The sequence below is a fragment of the Notamacropus eugenii genome, chromosome 1, assembly GCF_028372415.1.
Source record: "Notamacropus eugenii isolate mMacEug1 chromosome 1, mMacEug1.pri_v2, whole genome shotgun sequence".
Lineage (NCBI taxonomy): Eukaryota > Metazoa > Chordata > Mammalia > Diprotodontia > Macropodidae > Notamacropus > Notamacropus eugenii.
The window spans coordinates 141,187,843-141,205,949 of NC_092872.1; the positions used below are offsets into that span (position 1 = coordinate 141,187,843).

General features: G+C 35.3%; 1 protein-coding gene across 2 annotated transcripts in view; it reads left to right on the plus strand.

Moving 5' to 3' along the window:
- The window catches only part of PRTG (protogenin), a 151,837-nt gene extending 134,208 nt beyond the window's left edge, over positions 1-17,629 (plus strand). For both annotated transcript variants that reach the window (XM_072615936.1, XM_072615943.1), the window contains 5 exons: positions 3,640-3,822; positions 6,398-6,518; positions 8,626-8,791; positions 9,701-9,805; positions 10,437-17,629. In XM_072615936.1, coding sequence (XP_072472037.1) covers positions 3,640-3,822; positions 6,398-6,518; positions 8,626-8,791; positions 9,701-9,805; positions 10,437-10,841 — 980 coding nt within the window. In that variant the 3' untranslated portion in view covers positions 10,842-17,629. The remainder of the gene's footprint in view (positions 1-3,639; positions 3,823-6,397; positions 6,519-8,625; positions 8,792-9,700; positions 9,806-10,436) is intronic.
- Positions 17,630-18,107: the final 478 nt, after the last annotated feature.

Consider the following 18,107-nt stretch of genomic DNA (forward strand, 5'->3'; position numbering starts at 1 on the left):
CCATTGTTACTACCACTGGCACCAGTGCCCCATCCTCCAACTGTGCTAACAGCATAGTTTGTCATTTATCTTTATCGGTCTGCCTGACATGTAAGTTTCTTTCTGTTTGTCTATCTGATTTTCTCTCTCTCTCTCTCTCTCTCTCTCTCTCTCTCTCTCTCTCTCTCTCTCTCTCTCTCTCTCTCTCTTTTTCACACACACACACACACACACACACACACACACACACGCCCACCCACCCCCTGTTGGGTTTTCTCAGATGTAAACATTTAAAATGTTCCCTAACCAATTCAGATTTTTATATAACACAAAAGCAAAAATGTTGACCAAGTTCCCATATTTTAAAATCTGTCGATTAAGTTTCTGTGATGTTGTTGCTTAAAATGGTGACTTGATAAAATGGTCAGGCAATAATGGGATGATGAGTGACTGCCTGTGCAGTTTGAAGAACCGTTTCCCCTTTCTCTGATCTCCAAGTAGATCAGAGGTTACAGCCTTTACACATCTGGTGTGCAGTAAATCAGTCCGAAGAGCTCAGGCTCTTTAATGATTCAACTCATCTGAAAGGCACCATTGGGAAATGATCTCCAATACTGAAGTATGAACTTTTGCTTTTAATAATGGTGCTGAAAACGATGACTGCTTTGGTCACAGAGTCCTCATGTTTTGCTTCTATTCTGTTCACTTTCTGAAGTTTTTTAGATTATTTTTTTAGGAAAGAGCTAAGAAATAGTTTCTTTTCTGCCTATTAAAAGAACCAGTCTTTTGTTTTACATATTTTGCTGATCACGAAAATGAGGAAATAATCTTTTAAATGAAACTAAGTGTTGAATAACTTCACTGTTTCAAAATGAGACTTATTTGGAATTGAGAACAATGATATTTTGGAATTCTCTAAGCCACTGTTGTTTTCAAAATTAAACATGCTTGCTGTCCTGTAACAAAAAGAATATAAAAACAATAGTAATTCCATTAAATTGCTTCTTTACTTGTCAAATTAAAAATAAAAATTTTAAATGAAATTTTAAAAAAGAGGTAAATGTTTGAAGCTGGATGTAGTATGTCAGGACATATCTTTTTTCTTTTCTTTTCTTCTATTTGTAAACTCTAAATATAGGGGTTTGTGGGTTTATCTAACAGATGTACTCTAAAGTAGATCACATGCTTTTAAGGTCAAGTTGAAACCTAAGATCACCAAAACATCCTCTAGTCAACGCCTGATATTACCATTCTGGTTTAGCTGTCTCATACCCTGTGACCTGAAGTGATGCCATGTGCATTAGGACTCCAGCTTAAAAGATTAGGCCCTTGCTGACTTCCCATAACGGAAGCAACAAGGGGGCAATAGTTCACTGGATATAGACTTGGAGTAAAGTCCTTAGTTATAGACTCACTGAAACTGTTGTTAGGATTTCCCAGAGTCATGGTAAACTTGTTGAAGACCTAGTACAAATCTTTAGTGACCCTGTGTGGTCCATCCACAGATACAGTTAGGGCAACTTCTTGCTGAGAATTCTGTCACTCAGGCATTCTCATCATTGGGATTCCTCATTTTTTTCTTTTAAAAAAAAAAAAGGATAACACCACATTATTGTGGTAATTGGGAAGCTTGGTGCAAGGCCAAGAAGACGTAAGTTCAAATTCAGCCTCAGACACTTAGCTGTGTGACCCTGGCCATGTCACTTAATCCTGTTTGCCTCAGTTTCCTCATTTGTAAAATGAGCTGGAGAAGGAAATGATAAACCACTCTGATATTTTTGCCAAGAAAACCCCAAAATTGGTCACAAAGAGTGAAAAATGACTAAACAACAACAAATCCTTATAGAGCTTCACATTGATATTTCATATCAAGGCTCATCAGATTTTAAGAGTTGCATTTTAATTTCTCATTTTCTCACAGTTTACATTGTACAGGTGGGAATCTTGGATCTCATTTATTAGGCAGGAAATAGTACTCATTCTTTCATTTCTTTCTGAGTTTCAGTCTCACATTACCAATTCCCTATTGGACATTTCAAACTGCATGTCCTGGAGTCATCTCAAATTCAACATACAGACTCACTATCTTTTCCCCATAACCCTTCTCTGCTTTCAACTTCCCTGTTTATGTTTAAATTACGACTTTTCTCACAAGCTCATAACCTTATCCTTGACTTCTCATTGCCCCTTACGTAAATTTTTCAGTTAGTTGCTGTTGTAGACTGGGTCTAACTCAGGCCAGTCCCCTAGCTGATTAGATTTAACATTTAAACACTCCTTAGGTCACTGAATACTTGACAAAAAAGAGATTTACTTAGCCATGGCAAGAAAAGAATGTTAAACAGGGGTAGGCATTGATGACACTTTGAGCTGATTCAACTGACCAAAGCTCCCTTGACTGTTTATCATGATCCACCAGTCATGGAGCAAAGCATCCCTGAAGCTTCTCAAGGCTGTTTTGTACTCAGGCAATCATGAGATATGTCAGCACTCTGATCCTTTAGACTCCTGAGCCATCCAGGTATCTAGAAACATTTTAATAACTTTTAAGGAAAAACTAACTTGCAAGGTGGGGAGGAGTTAGGATATTACTCTTAGAATATCTGTGAAATCTTGCAATTTCTACCTCTACAATCTCCCTTAAAATCAATACCTTTTTTCCGACTCGCACAGCTACCATCTTGGTTTTGGCCCTTGTCATCTCTCACCTGGATTATTGGTCCCCCTGCTTCAAGTCTCTTCCGTCCTCTAGACCACTCTCCAGTAAAGTGGCCCCTCCTTTACGTACCCTTAACTCTAGTGATCCCCTGTCACCTCCAGGATAAAATATAAACTTGTGTGTTTGACTTTTAAAGCCCTTCACAGCCTGAGCCCAAACAATCTTTGGGCATTGACTCTTTTCCTTCAATCTACAGTACAACCAGACTGGCTTTCTCTCTGTTTCTCGTACATGATGTTCCATCTCCTTCCTCCATGTCTTTGCCCTGGCCATCCACCATTGCTGAAATACTCTTCCTTCTCATCTCTACTTCAGACAATCCCCCTGTTCCTTCAAGACTCAGCACAAATACCGCCTTCTGTAGGAGGTCTTTTCTGATCTTCCACAACTGCTAGAGTTCCTTCTTTTACAAATTACTTTACATCTAACTACTTTGTATTTATTTGAATTTATTTCTTTTATGTTTATTTTGCACGTATTTTATGCATGCACTTGTGTTTATTCTGTCACTCTCATTAGAATATAAGTTCCTTGTGAATAGAAACTGTTTCATTGCATTGGTATCCACTAAAGTCTATCACAATTCGTGACACATAGCAGGTGCTTAGTAAATACAAGTTGATTGACTTTTAAAAATTGTATTTAAAGAATGGTATTGGGGAAGTTGCACTGGATTGTAATCTTAAGACCTGTTTGAACCCCAAGTCTATCACTTAATTAGCTATATGACTTCAGACAAATCAGTTAACATTGCTAAGGCTTTCAGTTTTACTCCCCTATAAAACAGAAATAGTAATACTTGAATTACCTACCATATAGAGTTGTTATAATAATCAAATGAGATGTATGAAAAGTGTCTTATAGACTGTAAAGTCTTAAATAAACGGGAGATGATGTCAAAAGAATTCTCTTATGCTAACCAGGAATTTATGTATTTATAGGAGCAATAAATATGGCTTTGCTAGAAAATTTGGTGGCTGGAAATGTCTACATTGTCAAGATAGCAGCATCCAATGAAGTGGGAGAGGGACCCTTCTCAAATTCAGTAGAGCTTGCAGTCCTTCCAAAGGAAACCTCTGAATCAAATCAAAGGCCAAAACGTTTAGATTCGGCTGATGCCAAAGGTCTGTAGAGATGCTCTATTTTTTTCTCAAGCTTTGGCAGGGAAAAGTCTCATTAGTCTTATCTTTCCTTTAATCACTCCAGGAGGTTCCTTGCTATGTCCATACTTATTATTATTCTTTACTTCTAAACCTTCCACCAAAGGTCACCTACCTTGCTCTTCATACTACTTTTCTCTGGTTTTCCCTTTGCACCTCCACGCAGCTATCTGGATCTGAAGTTGGATCTACTTTGCCTACAATTCTTCAGCTCTCCTCTTTGGTCCACTGGTGGAGCTAACAGTGATTTAGCATCTTGTACAGAAACTGATTGTACCAACTACTGAGGGAGCAAATAACTGCTCTAATCAGCAGAGTGGCACAGCTGATCCAGATGGGGAAACCACTTCTCCTACATTTTGGCCACCCGATGCTGATACCCATACACCTTGACATGGTAGCATGAGTCTGGCACCTCCATGAGAAAAGCCTTGCATTTCACAGTCAGAGGTTTGGGTTTTTTTCTTGTCTCTGTTTTACATCTCCCACAAAATTGTGTGTTATTTATGAAAAAGAGGACATGGATTCCTCTTCCATATGAGCTATTAATTGGACACAAATGTGTATAAGTGGAGAGGGAGTACCTCAGTATGTCCAGAAAGTGCCTGCTGACAGATAGTGTCTTTGTGTGGTTCTGGGGGCAGAGCTTGAAACTATTGCTTTTCAGGATATCACTGGCCATTCAGAGATACTTATAACTGCGGGTTTCACCTAATATAAAGAAACTCACTTTGTGGAATTCTAAGCTAGGTGAGGTCAAAAGTAAGTGCTGTAGATCCGCTTGTTGGTTAAGGCTACCTTCCCTACCTTCTCTCCCCCACATTCACAGTCCTCTTCCTACCGTTGGCACATCCCTGCCATCATCCAAATGCTTAGTACTGTTATTTGCCTGCTGTACTATCACTGGGTAAAGAAGCCACTTTAGTTCTAGCAGTGATTACTGGATCTCTGCCCTGCTTTCCTTCACCACTCTTCTAAGAAGCACTTTCATGAACTGTATCCAAGGATAAATGGTGGGCAATGCCTCTGTTCACTTGTCTGGAAATGAGTATTAGCAGAGCTTAAGCTGAGAAAGGCATTGTTTTCTTTTTCCATAGAAAGTGTGAAAGAAAATGTTTACTTATTTCCCGCCACAGAAGCTGCTTAACAGTAGGACAGAACCTCTTAAAAAGCTACCTACCCCAGTCTGACACTATTTCATTCTCCACCCATTTAACAAAGAGGAGACTGCCTTAGACCAGTGTGAGTCTGTGGCCTTCCAGACTAGCATTACTAAGGAGGATGGAGTGAAGGGCACATGGGTTGTCATGAAAGTAGGTATTTAGCACCACATACAGCAGCAGCAGAGGTCAAGGGGGTAGCAGAAGTAAAAACCAAAGAGTGGCCATGGTCACAACAACAGAATGAGACTGTGCAAATAACATGGTAGCAGACCATGAAGGAATGCATTTTCAGTTCTTTTAATGTTACATCAAGCTGATTGCTGCATGTCCTAGTGGATAGAGAGTTGGCCTTGGAACATGGAAGGTCTGGGTTCAAGTCCTGTCTCTGACACATCTTGGTGTTATGACCCTGGACAGGTTGCTTAAGTTCTCAGTGTTGTAGACAACTCCCTGAGACTCTCAGCAGCACAGAAGGTGCCAGCCCACATGGACGGAGGGTGTTTTCTTCTCTAGGATTTGCAATCACAGGTCTACTTCCTGTCTCTAAATTACAAAAATAATCTGTAATCTATAGATGTTTGCTTCTTACCTGTCTTAACTAGAATGTAATCCTTCCATGTATCAGGAAACACCTCTATTTTGTAAATAAAAATAAAAGAGCCAGTGGACTTTCTTGATTGTAAAAAATACTATTTAATTTATATGCATTTTCTATCTGAAACTATCCTTCCTTTCTCCCTTCCTTTTTCTCTCCCTTGTCTTTCATTTCTTTCTTGCATCTAATTATATGTCCAATAGTGCACACACACACTCATGTAAACTAGTTTTAGTAGAAAGTACATTTAAATACATGTATAAATGCTGACATATGTATATATATATATATATGTGCATACATATTTACTTACTTTTTGAGACTGGGTCTTCCTTTTTTGCCCAGGGTGGAAGTGTAGTGGCCACTCACAGGCTGCATCCCACTACTGATTAGCATGGAATCTTTGCTTTATTCTGTTTCCAACCTGGGCCAGTTTCCTTTCCTTAGGAAGCCTCATGGGTCCCTCCACAACCTCTCCTCTCCTCTCCACCTCCACTGTTCCCAGGGGGCTCACTATATTGATGCCAGACTTAGTGTAGACACCTGGTCAACATACCACACTGCAGCTTTGAACTCTCCAAGATCCAGAGATCTCCCAGCGCCCGCCTCCTTGGCAGAAGGGGTTATAGGCATTCACTGCCATTCTCTGTGACACTATTCAGTATTCTCCCTTAAGAAGACATGAAAAAGAAAAAAGAAGCAATTGAGAATTCCTTTAAATAGAGCAATTATTTGTTTTTTGTGATATAGTCTAAAATAAATATACTTTTTTTCCCTACAGCTTATTCTGGTTATTATCAATTGGACCCAAAGTCCATGACTGGCATTGTTGTTGGTGTTTGCATAGCACTGACTTGCATACTTATCTGTATCCTTATTCTGATGTATCGAAGCAAAGCCAGGTATGTTTTCGTTGACAAAGATCTTAGGTGGTTTAAAAGAAAATACAAGTAACTATTACCACAAAGCAAGCCACATTAGTAAAAGTTATGGTATAGAGAATGCTTTGGAAAATTGTGGGGCAGAGATAGCGTTTTTCCATATAAAACTCTTATTTACATTTCTCTACTTTAATGGGATCTTTTGTGATAGAAATTCTAACAAATAAATCTTTATGTGATAGATTTTTTTTTTGTCATTGTTCAGTTGTTTATTAAAAAAACTGCTGTTCTATTGAAATATTCAAGGAAAAGTTTTCCTGGTATCCTTAGTATTTTAAATGAGATGCCAGGACACTCTGAGGCCATTTATATATGACGCTGTAAATTTGAGGCACTTGATTAGGAAGGGAATCTTTAATCAAAACCTCTTGGAGAAATTTCTGTGTATTCAAGGACCCATCTCAAATGCCTCAGTGATTCATTGTTCAGGAAGAACTAATAAATTTTTATGACTGAAACTGACCAGAGTAATGTAAATAGTTTACTCCTTTTGGAGAAGCTGCTATAAAAATAACTCTTATTGATCTGTAATGAAAGAGAACTATTTGGAGGTTTCTATGAAGAGAATATTGAAGGAATAGAATTTACAGTATAAAACTGGACAATTTTGATGTTACCATTTCAAACTACCGTTGAGCTGTAGCTTCTTAAGTAGTGGACCCTAAGTAGCTGGGTTTTCATCATTCATGCCATTTTAAATAGCTAAAATATATCTTAAAATAGATTTGGGAAAGCTCATCACTGCTGAATTTGTAACCTGTTCCTTCCTGAAATTCAAAGGAGAATTACAAAGCTTTTTGTGAGTTCAAAATCCAGTGCTGATTTCTTCAACAACTAAATACAGATGGCAGGCTCCAGATTCCCTGCGCCAAGTCCTGTGAAGGTGTAACAAGCATAAGGCATCGTTTGGGGTAGAAGGAGCAAAAAATTTCTTGTTTAGTAAAGGGGAAAAATAATTTTAACACACAGATGAGATGTTTTGATTTTTTTAAATATTGTCAATTCAACCCAAGGAAATAGTCTAAATTTTTAATATAGTTCACGTGTATGATCAATTTTTAGGCTTATGAAATTATCCTTTATTCAGATGAAAAGTTTAAAATTTAGAATAATTCTCTTAGACATTCACTCATAAGCTAACTATCTTTATTCGTAATTGATTTATGCTTAAAGAATGTAATCTTAATTTTAATGTTAATCTAGAAGAGATATAATTAGGAAGGTAAATTTACTTTTTGAAAGTCAAAACCAATCATACAAGATTTTAAAATTATTCATGCTTCTGTTTCCCTCACATTAGCAGATCATCATTTGTACACGACTGTACAAACATGTATTACTTCAAAACTCATTTAGATAAAACAATTCAGTTTTAATATCTTATTTTGTAACTTTAATGATTTTTTAAAGATATCTTTTAAAGTCTGTGGCTTTAGATGAAATGAATTGTAGGTGAATAAATCACTAAATCTGTTCACATGTTCATATGCCAAAGTCTTGTTCATAACCTGTACCATTGTAACTGGTCACTGTCATTAAAACATGATAGATTAAAGCTGTTTTTATTGTACAATAAGCTAAAAGTTATGTCAGAAATTTTTAGAAAATGATAAGGTAAGAAAATAATTGTTTATACCTAAACTGAAAATAAATAATACTACTTATCAACTGAAGCACTTCACAAATGTTAGAGAGTTAAAGCTTAGCTATTAAGGGAAAAGATTTTACATATATAGAAATCAATGAGAGAACTAAAATACGTTCCTCAAAATAAAATGTTTTATGATGAAGGTAAAATCCAGTACAGGCATGGGGAACCTGTGGCCTTTAGGCCACATGTGGCCCTCTGAGTCCTCAAGTGTGTCCCTTTGACTGAATTCAAACTTCATAGAACACCTTTGATCTGGTACTCTTGATACTAAGAGTTAATTGTGATAATGTCATACATTCTAGAGAAAAAATATTAGAGAATGTTATTCTGCACAAAATATAATTTGTATAGGTTTTTTATTTTTAATATTTCTTCTGTGTGATAACATTTCCTTTTTTCAATTTTAAAATATTTTAGGAAAACATCTGCTTCTAAAACTTCACAAACAGGAACTGAGCAGTTATCTCGAACCAGTACCTCATTAGCCAGTGGGAATGAGATGAGAAAGAACCTGGAAGGAATTGTAGAGAATGAAGAATCCTTACTACCAATGATAACACAAAATAGCTTCATTGATGCAAAGGTACTCTGAACTTAGAAGCTAATTTAGTGTATTACAGTTACCTATATGCATTTACCTGTGTAAAATACATTTATCAAAAAGTGAGTCCATATGCAAAATAGCTGTGTTTCCCAAAGAATTAAAGAGAAGATTGGTCTGAATCATAATTAAGAAGACATGAAGCACTTTGAATGATCCTCACATACGCACTGCTTTAGAAGCCCATCTCTTTTTTATTTTCTAAATTTAATATTTTTTTTCAATAAAAATTACATTTTCTCTCCCTCCCCTTCCATTTAAAAAGAAAAACAAAACATTTTCGACAAATATACAGGACGTGACTGAAAACAACTGAACAAAAACACAACAGTGAAACTTTTAAACACCATAATTCTACCAGTAATTTTCCACTGCTGGGAATAATGGACTACCGCAACCTTGGAAAATTCAGAACTATAAATAACCCAAAGGATAGTGGACAGATGCATTGGAGTCTGCACATGAGACGAAACCCTGAAAGCCATCATCATGACCAAAAAAGGCGGTGGCCTAGTCATTTGGAAAGAATAAGGGATACCATTGTGAAAGACAGACAGGAGTGACAAAGCTAAGAAAGCATGAATGGATTGTAATCTGTTCTGCTGGTGGGGATACCCATAAAAATTAATCGTAAATCCATCAAAGTGTACTTAACTATTTGTGCATACATAGTACGCACACAAAATGCACATAAAATGCATCATGCTCTTTGTCTTTGGTCAGTCTAGATATAACCTTATAAATATCCCATCTTGATATTTGCTACTAGAGCCAAAGAAACAATACTGTACAATTTATTTCTTGTTTATTCTTTTACTTTCTTTTGAATACAAATGTAATATGTTGAAGTTTTTGAGGTTAAAAAATTTAAACTGTCCCTTTTTATTTTAGGGTGGAACTGACCTAATTATTAATAGCTATGGTCCTGTAACAAAAAGTAACCCTAAGAAGAAATGGCTCTTTTTTCAAGACTCTAAGAAGGTGAAAATTGAGCAGGTAACCCATCTAAACTCAGGTCTAAAAGTCCTCCATTATGAAATAGTATTTATAAAGAGGGAGATTAAAAGAAATACTAATACATTAATTTTAAGCTCTTTTTAAAAACGTTGTGTGTTATGGTGTTCATTATAGAAATGACTTATTAACTATAACCGCGCAAAGTAAAGAACTTGCTGAAAGTACTTAACCAGCTTATAAAAATGAGCTGTTTGAAAACTAAATAATATTTAAGAAATTCTGTTGTAAAGGCAGCAAATTGGCACAGTGTATAGAGTGCCAGGCCTGGAGTCAGGAAGATCTGAGTTCGAATCCAGTCTCAGACACTTAATAGCTATGTGACCCTGAGCAAGTCACTCAACCCTGTTTGCCTCAGTTTTCTTATCTGGAAAATGAGCTGGACAAGGAAATGGCAAACCGTCACAGTATCTTTCCCAAGAAAATCCCCAAAGGGGTTATCCACAGTCAGACATGACTAGAATGACTCAACAACATCTTGTTTGTATTTAAAAGTATCTTTTTCTAGGACACATGAAATTAGACTTACTATCGTTTACACTTATTAGTACTTGATGTTTCCTGTAAGTGCTTTATTATTTCTGTTTTATTTTGTTTCGTTTTTCCCTCACAGCCTCAAAGAAGGTTTGTTCAAACAGTCTGCTTTTATCAGCCGGGCACTACTGTATTAATAAGTGATGAAGACTCCCCCAATTCTCCAGGCCAACCAGCCAATTTCCAAGTGCCCTTTGGGATTACAGCTGACACAGAGCATTCAGCAAATAGTGAAGGAAGCCATGAAACCGGAGATTCTGGAAGATTCTCCCATGAGTCTAATGATGAGCTCCACCTCTCCTCAGTTATAAGTACCACACCCCCTACCTCCAATTCCTTTTTTGGCAGTGATTCAGGTGGAGATCCTGCCATGAATAAATGTGAAGACGCTTCAGTGCAGTTGGTGGCTGAGCAGACTTCTATCTCATCGTTACAGTTACCCTCTGCCATGCTGTGCTTTGATAAAAATGAGTTTCCAGTCTAGGCAGCTATGCCAGACATTCTCACAGTGTATATGTCTGTTCGAAGGACAATGAACAGGAAACCAAAGCATGTCGTAAAAGTCCTGATGTCTTACTGGGTGTTTTTTGATATTTTTAGTTGAATGGTTTTTTTGTTTATTTTCAAACTGACTTATTTTGAATGTTTTATTGTCAGAAATGTGAAAGGTCAAGATATCTGACTAGAGTTTAAAATATATCACTGGAGCAAAGAGGATTTTTAAGCCTCTTTGCTGACTATCTACCTCAGTTTGCCAAATGGTGAACTCTGAAGACAACTGATTGACCTCATTTGTGTTCTAGTTGATTTCAGCTATGTAACCAACGATACTTCCTACTAGCATGTTTTTTATTGCTGTATGTGTAATGTGTTTGATCCAAGGAGTGATAGGTAGAAGAGTTAGAATGTTTATCTGAAGCTCTGACTTTTTAACAAATAATAATAGCTACATAATTAAGATAATTCAGTACTTCTGACCAGGAGAAGTGTTGAACCATTTAATTGGGGGTTGGGGAAAGTGGGACCATTTTTAATCACTGGTTAAAAAAAAGTACCTCTATTGAAATAACAGAATAAATTTTTCATTGCATGTAGCAAATGACATCTTTGAAGGCATTTAGAGCCTGAGTATACCCAAATAACCCTCCCAGAGCTGTGCCTTTTCAGTGTGCCCTCAATAATGACAGTTGTTCAAAAGGCTATACTGTCTGCAGCCTGTCCGTGGAAGTATTTCACATTTGTCATTCTCCTAGGGTTAACTGCAGAACTCATTTTTGAGAATGAATTCCTTTACGTTTGTAGGTTGTTTCCTAATCCTGGTTTGGCTTTGAATGGAGAGGAAACTTCCCAAAGGACCAGGATGAACACCAGTAGAGAGTAAAATGAGCTAGTAGAACATCACAGTAGCGGTGCCTTCCATTATTTAGTATGAAATTCTTTGCCTTATGCCTTGTCAATTTTCATAAAGTTGCTTAGGACAGGAACACATAAAGTTGCCTTAAGTATATACTGAATTTTATGGATGCTTTTTATTATAAAGTACAATAGGTCTCCAAAATTACAAATATTCAGAGCTCTGTCCATTTTCTTGAATTATTTAGAGAAATTGGTACTATTTCTTCCTTTAGTATCAATGCTGTTTATGAAAAGTGTTAACTTCAGGAAAGGATTTTTATCCTCATGCTGATTTTTAAATAGGTATACAGTCTGTACAATAGAGCATTATAGAGAGCATTGGGTTATAAGAGTTTGTTGAACTTTTTGCTGAACACTTGTACCAAGCAATGTAAGGGGATATTTTTAATGACATGGTCTTGAAATGGTACTCCATTCCTTTAAAATTATAAAAAATTGTCTGGAAATTATTTAGGGGCCTTATTTTAAAGAATTTTAAATTTGAATCTCATTAAAACCTTCCCTGAATAAATAGGGTAATTGTTGGATAGGATTTTAAAATGAACTGAAGGCCCTTGGATATATATAGGATCCCCCTCCCCCATCCTATCATTCCCAAGCAATGATAGGAAATATTTATTGGATTATATACAGTTGTGTGCCAAAATGAATAAATTTAGAAGCAAACCAGTTTTAAGTGGTTTTAAAAGACAACTGCTTTTAACTCAAATTCAAAGCTTCCATTAGGAGATCATTTAAAATGCGGACTTCATGAAGAGATAAAAAAGCAGAGCTTTAGGTGAACAATCTGATACAAGGATCAATGCTGCTCCTGCCTTTTCTAGCTCCTGTTTTATACTACCTCCTTTTAAAGTTATTCTAGTATTATTTTTTTTCCTGTACTCAGGGAACATTGTGTTGCTTTTGAGCTGCCTCGTGGAAATGTGGGCAAATTGACAGGGTATGGTGTTTTTTGCTTTTTAAATAGGAGCAGTATATAGGGCCAAATTTATCAGTGTCTAAAATTATGGAATACAATTAGATCTTTTTTTTATTTTTTTATAAACATCATCAAAAAACAAACAAAAATTCAAAAGCTTTTCATTTTAAAAAGCTAAAAAATGACCCATCAAGATTATGGAATATCTAGGAATGGTTTGACTTGGAGCTAGTTTTAAAAGCCTAAGAAGCCAATCCAGAGTCCTTGAAAAAAAGTATTTTGTTTGTTTGTTTTTTGATAAACCAGCCCATAGTTGTTACAGATCTTTAGGCTGTTAACTCTTTGCTTATTATATACCAGTATCTTTTTTCTTTTACATAGTTACTAGACAGGTTTTATAATTAATAATAATGATCCTGTTACCAAAGAATTTTCTGTAGTAAAGAGAAGAAAGTTGAATATTATTTTCAAAAAAATTGAATTAGCTAAAAACATCTATAGGTTTGAAGAGCTCAATAAATTTTATTATACAAGTAGTTACTAACCCAAAGCAATAGGGCTTATATGATTGTAGTTGATTAAATAGATAGTATAGGCGTCTACAATTTTAACTACCTTATTGTTACCAGAGCATTTTACCAGCAAATAGTTCTAAAGAATGTCAAGGGTAATGTTTTTTCTTCAGCAAGTGGCTTTCCAACTATACCGTATTAGAGTAAATATTTTTAAATTGTTGAATCTACTTGTTGGAGAGAAAAATTTTTTTCACCAAAGATATATACATATACACGTGTATATGTCTCATCGAGCAAAATTTTTAGTGTACAGCGGAGATGACTTTCTACTGAGCTTAAGCATGCTAAATCTAAGTATGAATTTGTTACCAAAAGGTGAAGTCTATTACTCTCTTTCAGAGTAGGTTCACTTCACAGTTATTCACTGCAAAGGGGCTAACATGCAAAGGGTAACTATATTCTTCTCCAAAGACTTATTTGCTATAAGTACTAATACACGTGTTTCATTTTTATGCCAAATGTACAAGTAGATGTTGCTCATCAGTATTTTCATACCAAAGACCAGTAAATTATATAGGCTAGCCTATGACAAATTAAGATGAGCAGATTTGAAATAATGTTTAGTGGCTGATAGAAAGGATATTTAGCGTTAGTAGCTAAAGATATCAAAGTTTACACAATTAAAAGCAATATAGGTACAGTGCTATTAATGTTTTTATTCAAATACTTTTTATCAGCAAATAAAGAAAAACCAAAGATATTTAAAGTTACCTCAGCATATAGGCAAATTTAGTTGTACATTAAACCTTTCTATCTCGTTTTTATGTTAATCAGTTGAGTCTCTCCAGAGCCTACTCCATATACAAATGTCAGAAATATGTACTTTCCATTCTATCTGCTGATTCAACCATAGAATTTTTTAAAAATGTAGAGTAATGCTTCTCTAACAGCCTGGTCGTGAAATCCCACCAGAAATTTGATCAGACTACATGTATTCAATTTCAGATCATTATGGCCTGAATTAACCTAGGCAGTTATCTTCAGTGTTAATTCAAAAGGTTTAAAATTTCCTCAACTAATGATGTTGGGGACAAGGGTCTCATGTAAATTCTTAGGGACATAGGTAAATGAACAGATGTGATCACAGAACGGGTAGATCTCACTTTTTGCAATATATGCTATTGAAAATTATTTATAAATCAAATTCTCATTATTTAAATCACCATAAGTGCACTAAAGGGGTTGCTAACTAAAAGAATCATATGGGAATTTTTCTGTTTTTTGGTAAAGCAAAGTCTCTTTAGTGTCTAGTTGGTCTCATACATTCTGGCTTAGCTTAAAGCAAGATACACTTGTAGCATTTTAAGTGACTTAAGAAATTTAATTTAGGATGTGAACGAAGTTCATATCATTAGCCTGGTGGATTAAATTAACTTTTGTTTCAGTAAAGTGTATTGTGAGCACTGGGCAAAATAATACAGGGCTAGTAGGACTTAGCACCAGAAATAGATGCTTAAAAGGACCATGTTCACCAGCTGCTAACCTATAAGCACTGTACCTTTTCAGGGCCATAATGTAGACACACCTTTGATAACCATTGAAGTTCACAAAAAACACAGTGTGGAAAGTATTTTAATTTAGTGCAAGAAATCATTCATGTAAAAAGTAAACAAAGAAACCTCACATGTTGACCCACTCAGCAAAGGCTGAGTTTGTTCGTTTGCCACAAATTTTATTTAATTAAATTTTGAATCCCACAGTGTTACTAACTTCAGCTTTTTTTACTTTTTCTAAGGCCAACTACAATACACATTTACTTTGCAGACTTTTATCCTGCCAGTTTATTATGTAGACCTCTGATTAAATTGTCTTAATAATTACAGGTAATACAACAATTTCTGATGACTGTGATCACAGAGTAAGGGTTCTGGAGATCAGAATACACCATAAATTGTCATTGTGGATTTTGCTTAATATACTTAGAACATAAAAGTGGAATTCCATTTTAATCTCTTTGAACTCATTTTTAAAGTATGTTTTAAAAATAAGAATCCAGGCTAGTACAATGTGTGTTTCCAGTCTTTGGTCTTTTGCCAGGCAACTCATATATTTTCCAAGTATTTAAGAGTAATAGGAAAGTCTCATATTAACATGACCATGAAGTTATTTTCATTAAATTACCACACCTGTAAGACACCTATAATCCTCTGCCACTCCAAAAAGCAGTCCAAAGTCAGCCAATGAGGTTAGGTGCCCTTGCAAGTTCATTTAATTCCTTTCTTTGTGATAGAGAGACCATAAAATGCCTGACATTATATCAAATGTTCATATTAAATTTTCTCTCAAAAATATTTCATACATTGGCAATTAACCTTTAATTTTCCAACATGTGCTTTTAAAAGAAATGTTTAGATTCCAATTTAACAGAAAGTTTTAAAAATATTTGCCTCTATCTTTATGAATTTTAACAGTATTTTGGAAGCTATTTATAATGTATTTAATGTGTCTTCCTGTTTTTTATTGAATTCTTTTACTGTGAATTAAAATTTTATCTCAAGTTCTCTCTTCTTGCCTAAAACAGTTGCCGTTATTCCATCATGTGTGTTTAGCATCAAGAGAAGCTTTGCTCCTGTAGTTTGCTCTTGAATTATCAATATCACCACCCAAAACAAAACTCAAACCTCTTGGAGTTTTGGTTTGGGGTTTTGTTTATAGCAGAAATGAGAGGCGGTACCCGGTTACTTTTTGGGCTCTAATGAAGTTATTACCTACAAGGCCAGAGTAGTACAAAAAAAAAAGAAAAGTAGTACAAAAAAAAAAGAGAGAGCAATACTAGACCAGGATTCTCTAAGTGTGTGTTCTAGGATTGGTTCTTTAACGAACACATTTTATGTTCTTTGGAAATTCACTGAACACTCCTAATCTAATTTTTCTCATCACAAAATGAAGTTGGACCAATCCTTTTTAGTTCTAACGTTATACAATTTTAGTTTACAGTTATAGAATGCTTTGTAGCTACGACCTAGAATTTTTGAACCCACTACTTTGTTTTACAATACTACTACCAACCCAATTCAGTTTTATTTACTTCTGTTACCCTAGGCAGCCTACAACCTAATAAGACATATTTTAAACCAAAAAAAAAAAATTGTTCTGTTCTGTTGCAATTAAACATAAATCTGGCTTTCATTGTCTTAGCATTTTATAAACAAGCTTAGAAAGTGTAGCTCAGTTTAGGTTGGTGGGTTGAATCAGCCTGTCATTTGATGCTCTTTTTATCTTGGAGTGAAGAGCAGGAAGTGTTTCTTTCATACCTTTCTGAATCAGATTTTTAGAGTATAGCTTTCTTTGTACTGACTTGTGACGGTTTTTTTAAAGAACAAATTAGAAAGCAGAAATTCTTTGAAAAGTTAAATAAGTATCCAAAGAAAGGAAAAATGCCTCCAAAGCCATTTCATTAGACTATGGGATAGAGTATATAGATTTTCTTTTTGGAGTAGATTTACCACATCCTTTGCTTAGGCTAAAATTATAATATTAGCATCCCCTCAACGTAAACCAAATAAATGGTCATTGAGGGAAAGTGGCAGAGATAATACAGCAGCCTGGGATTTAAAATCGCCTGGATAATCTACATGTGGATAAATTAAGAGTAAACTATAAACTGCATTCAGAAAATACAAAGCAAGAAGGTATTCTTTATATCACACAGAGATTTGTTTTTCTAGGAAACTACATCTCTATACTTCTAACTTATTATCAGAATTCTTCCCTTAAAAGAATCTGATGCCCTGGAAAAATATTGGACATTAATTTTATTTCTAACTGAAATAATAATTGATAACTTTAACGATTTACAAAGACTGAACATACACACATTGTCCCAGCCTGTCATTAGAGTAGATGGGTTATACATTATTATTTTTTTTACAAAATGTTTCACTTTTTTCTTTTTTTTTCCTCAAAGATGTGAATGAACTGAAAGTGTAGGAGCCAGTTATGTATCTCATACTGTGGGTGTTCTGGGTCCTTTCACTCCATATATCATTTTCTTATGTAAGGGCAGCATTAGCAGACTTACCAGTGGAGAATAGAGCTGAGTTATTTTAATTTTATATTTGACTCAGGGGATCAGCTCTGAATTCCATGGCATGAGGAAAGCCAATGTTTGCCTTGATTTTGAATGTATCTTTTTCATGTATTTTTAAAAAATAATTCTGTTATACTGTCAGTTTGTTTTCTTTTTTCTAGCATTATAGTATATGTTACCTAGTGTTTTCCCCCTTCCCCAGGATTGTTTATTTGTTCTCCCAAAGGTCATGCCAAAAATGAATAGAAGTTTAAATGCCAAAATGTTTATGAAACTGCTGTCTAAATACTGATTGATTGCACAGTTTTAATAAAAGTTTTCCTTAGTAAAAAGTAGTTTTTTTCTGTTTCACTTTTGGGGGAGTTGAAAAGTTCTCCTTTCATTTTCTAGGGGAGGTGGCCTAACTATGCTAGAACGGAAGGGTTCTGGAGCCCACCAGTAGGAAAGGGAAATAGCCTCAAATTTGCTTTCATATGGTATACTGAGTGGCTGCATAATCTTGATGGTTTGGATATTTGCTCATCTCAGATACCAAAGGATAAAATATGCCACAATCTAAAAAGCCTGTCCGAATAAATATGTTCTTAATCAAGGACAAGATTCGGAAAGGAATGGGCCTACTGGAAGTGAAATGTTGTATATGTTGTCAAACATGGTCACTGTATCTCCCAAAATAATTGTGATATATAAAAAAGTCAGAGACATCAAAACTTTCTTTAAAAAAAGAAAAATGCCATAAAAGAGCTCCCTTTTTCCTTATAAGTTAAGAGAAAGATCAGTCAGTACATTTAAAATTATTGAAAATTCCAC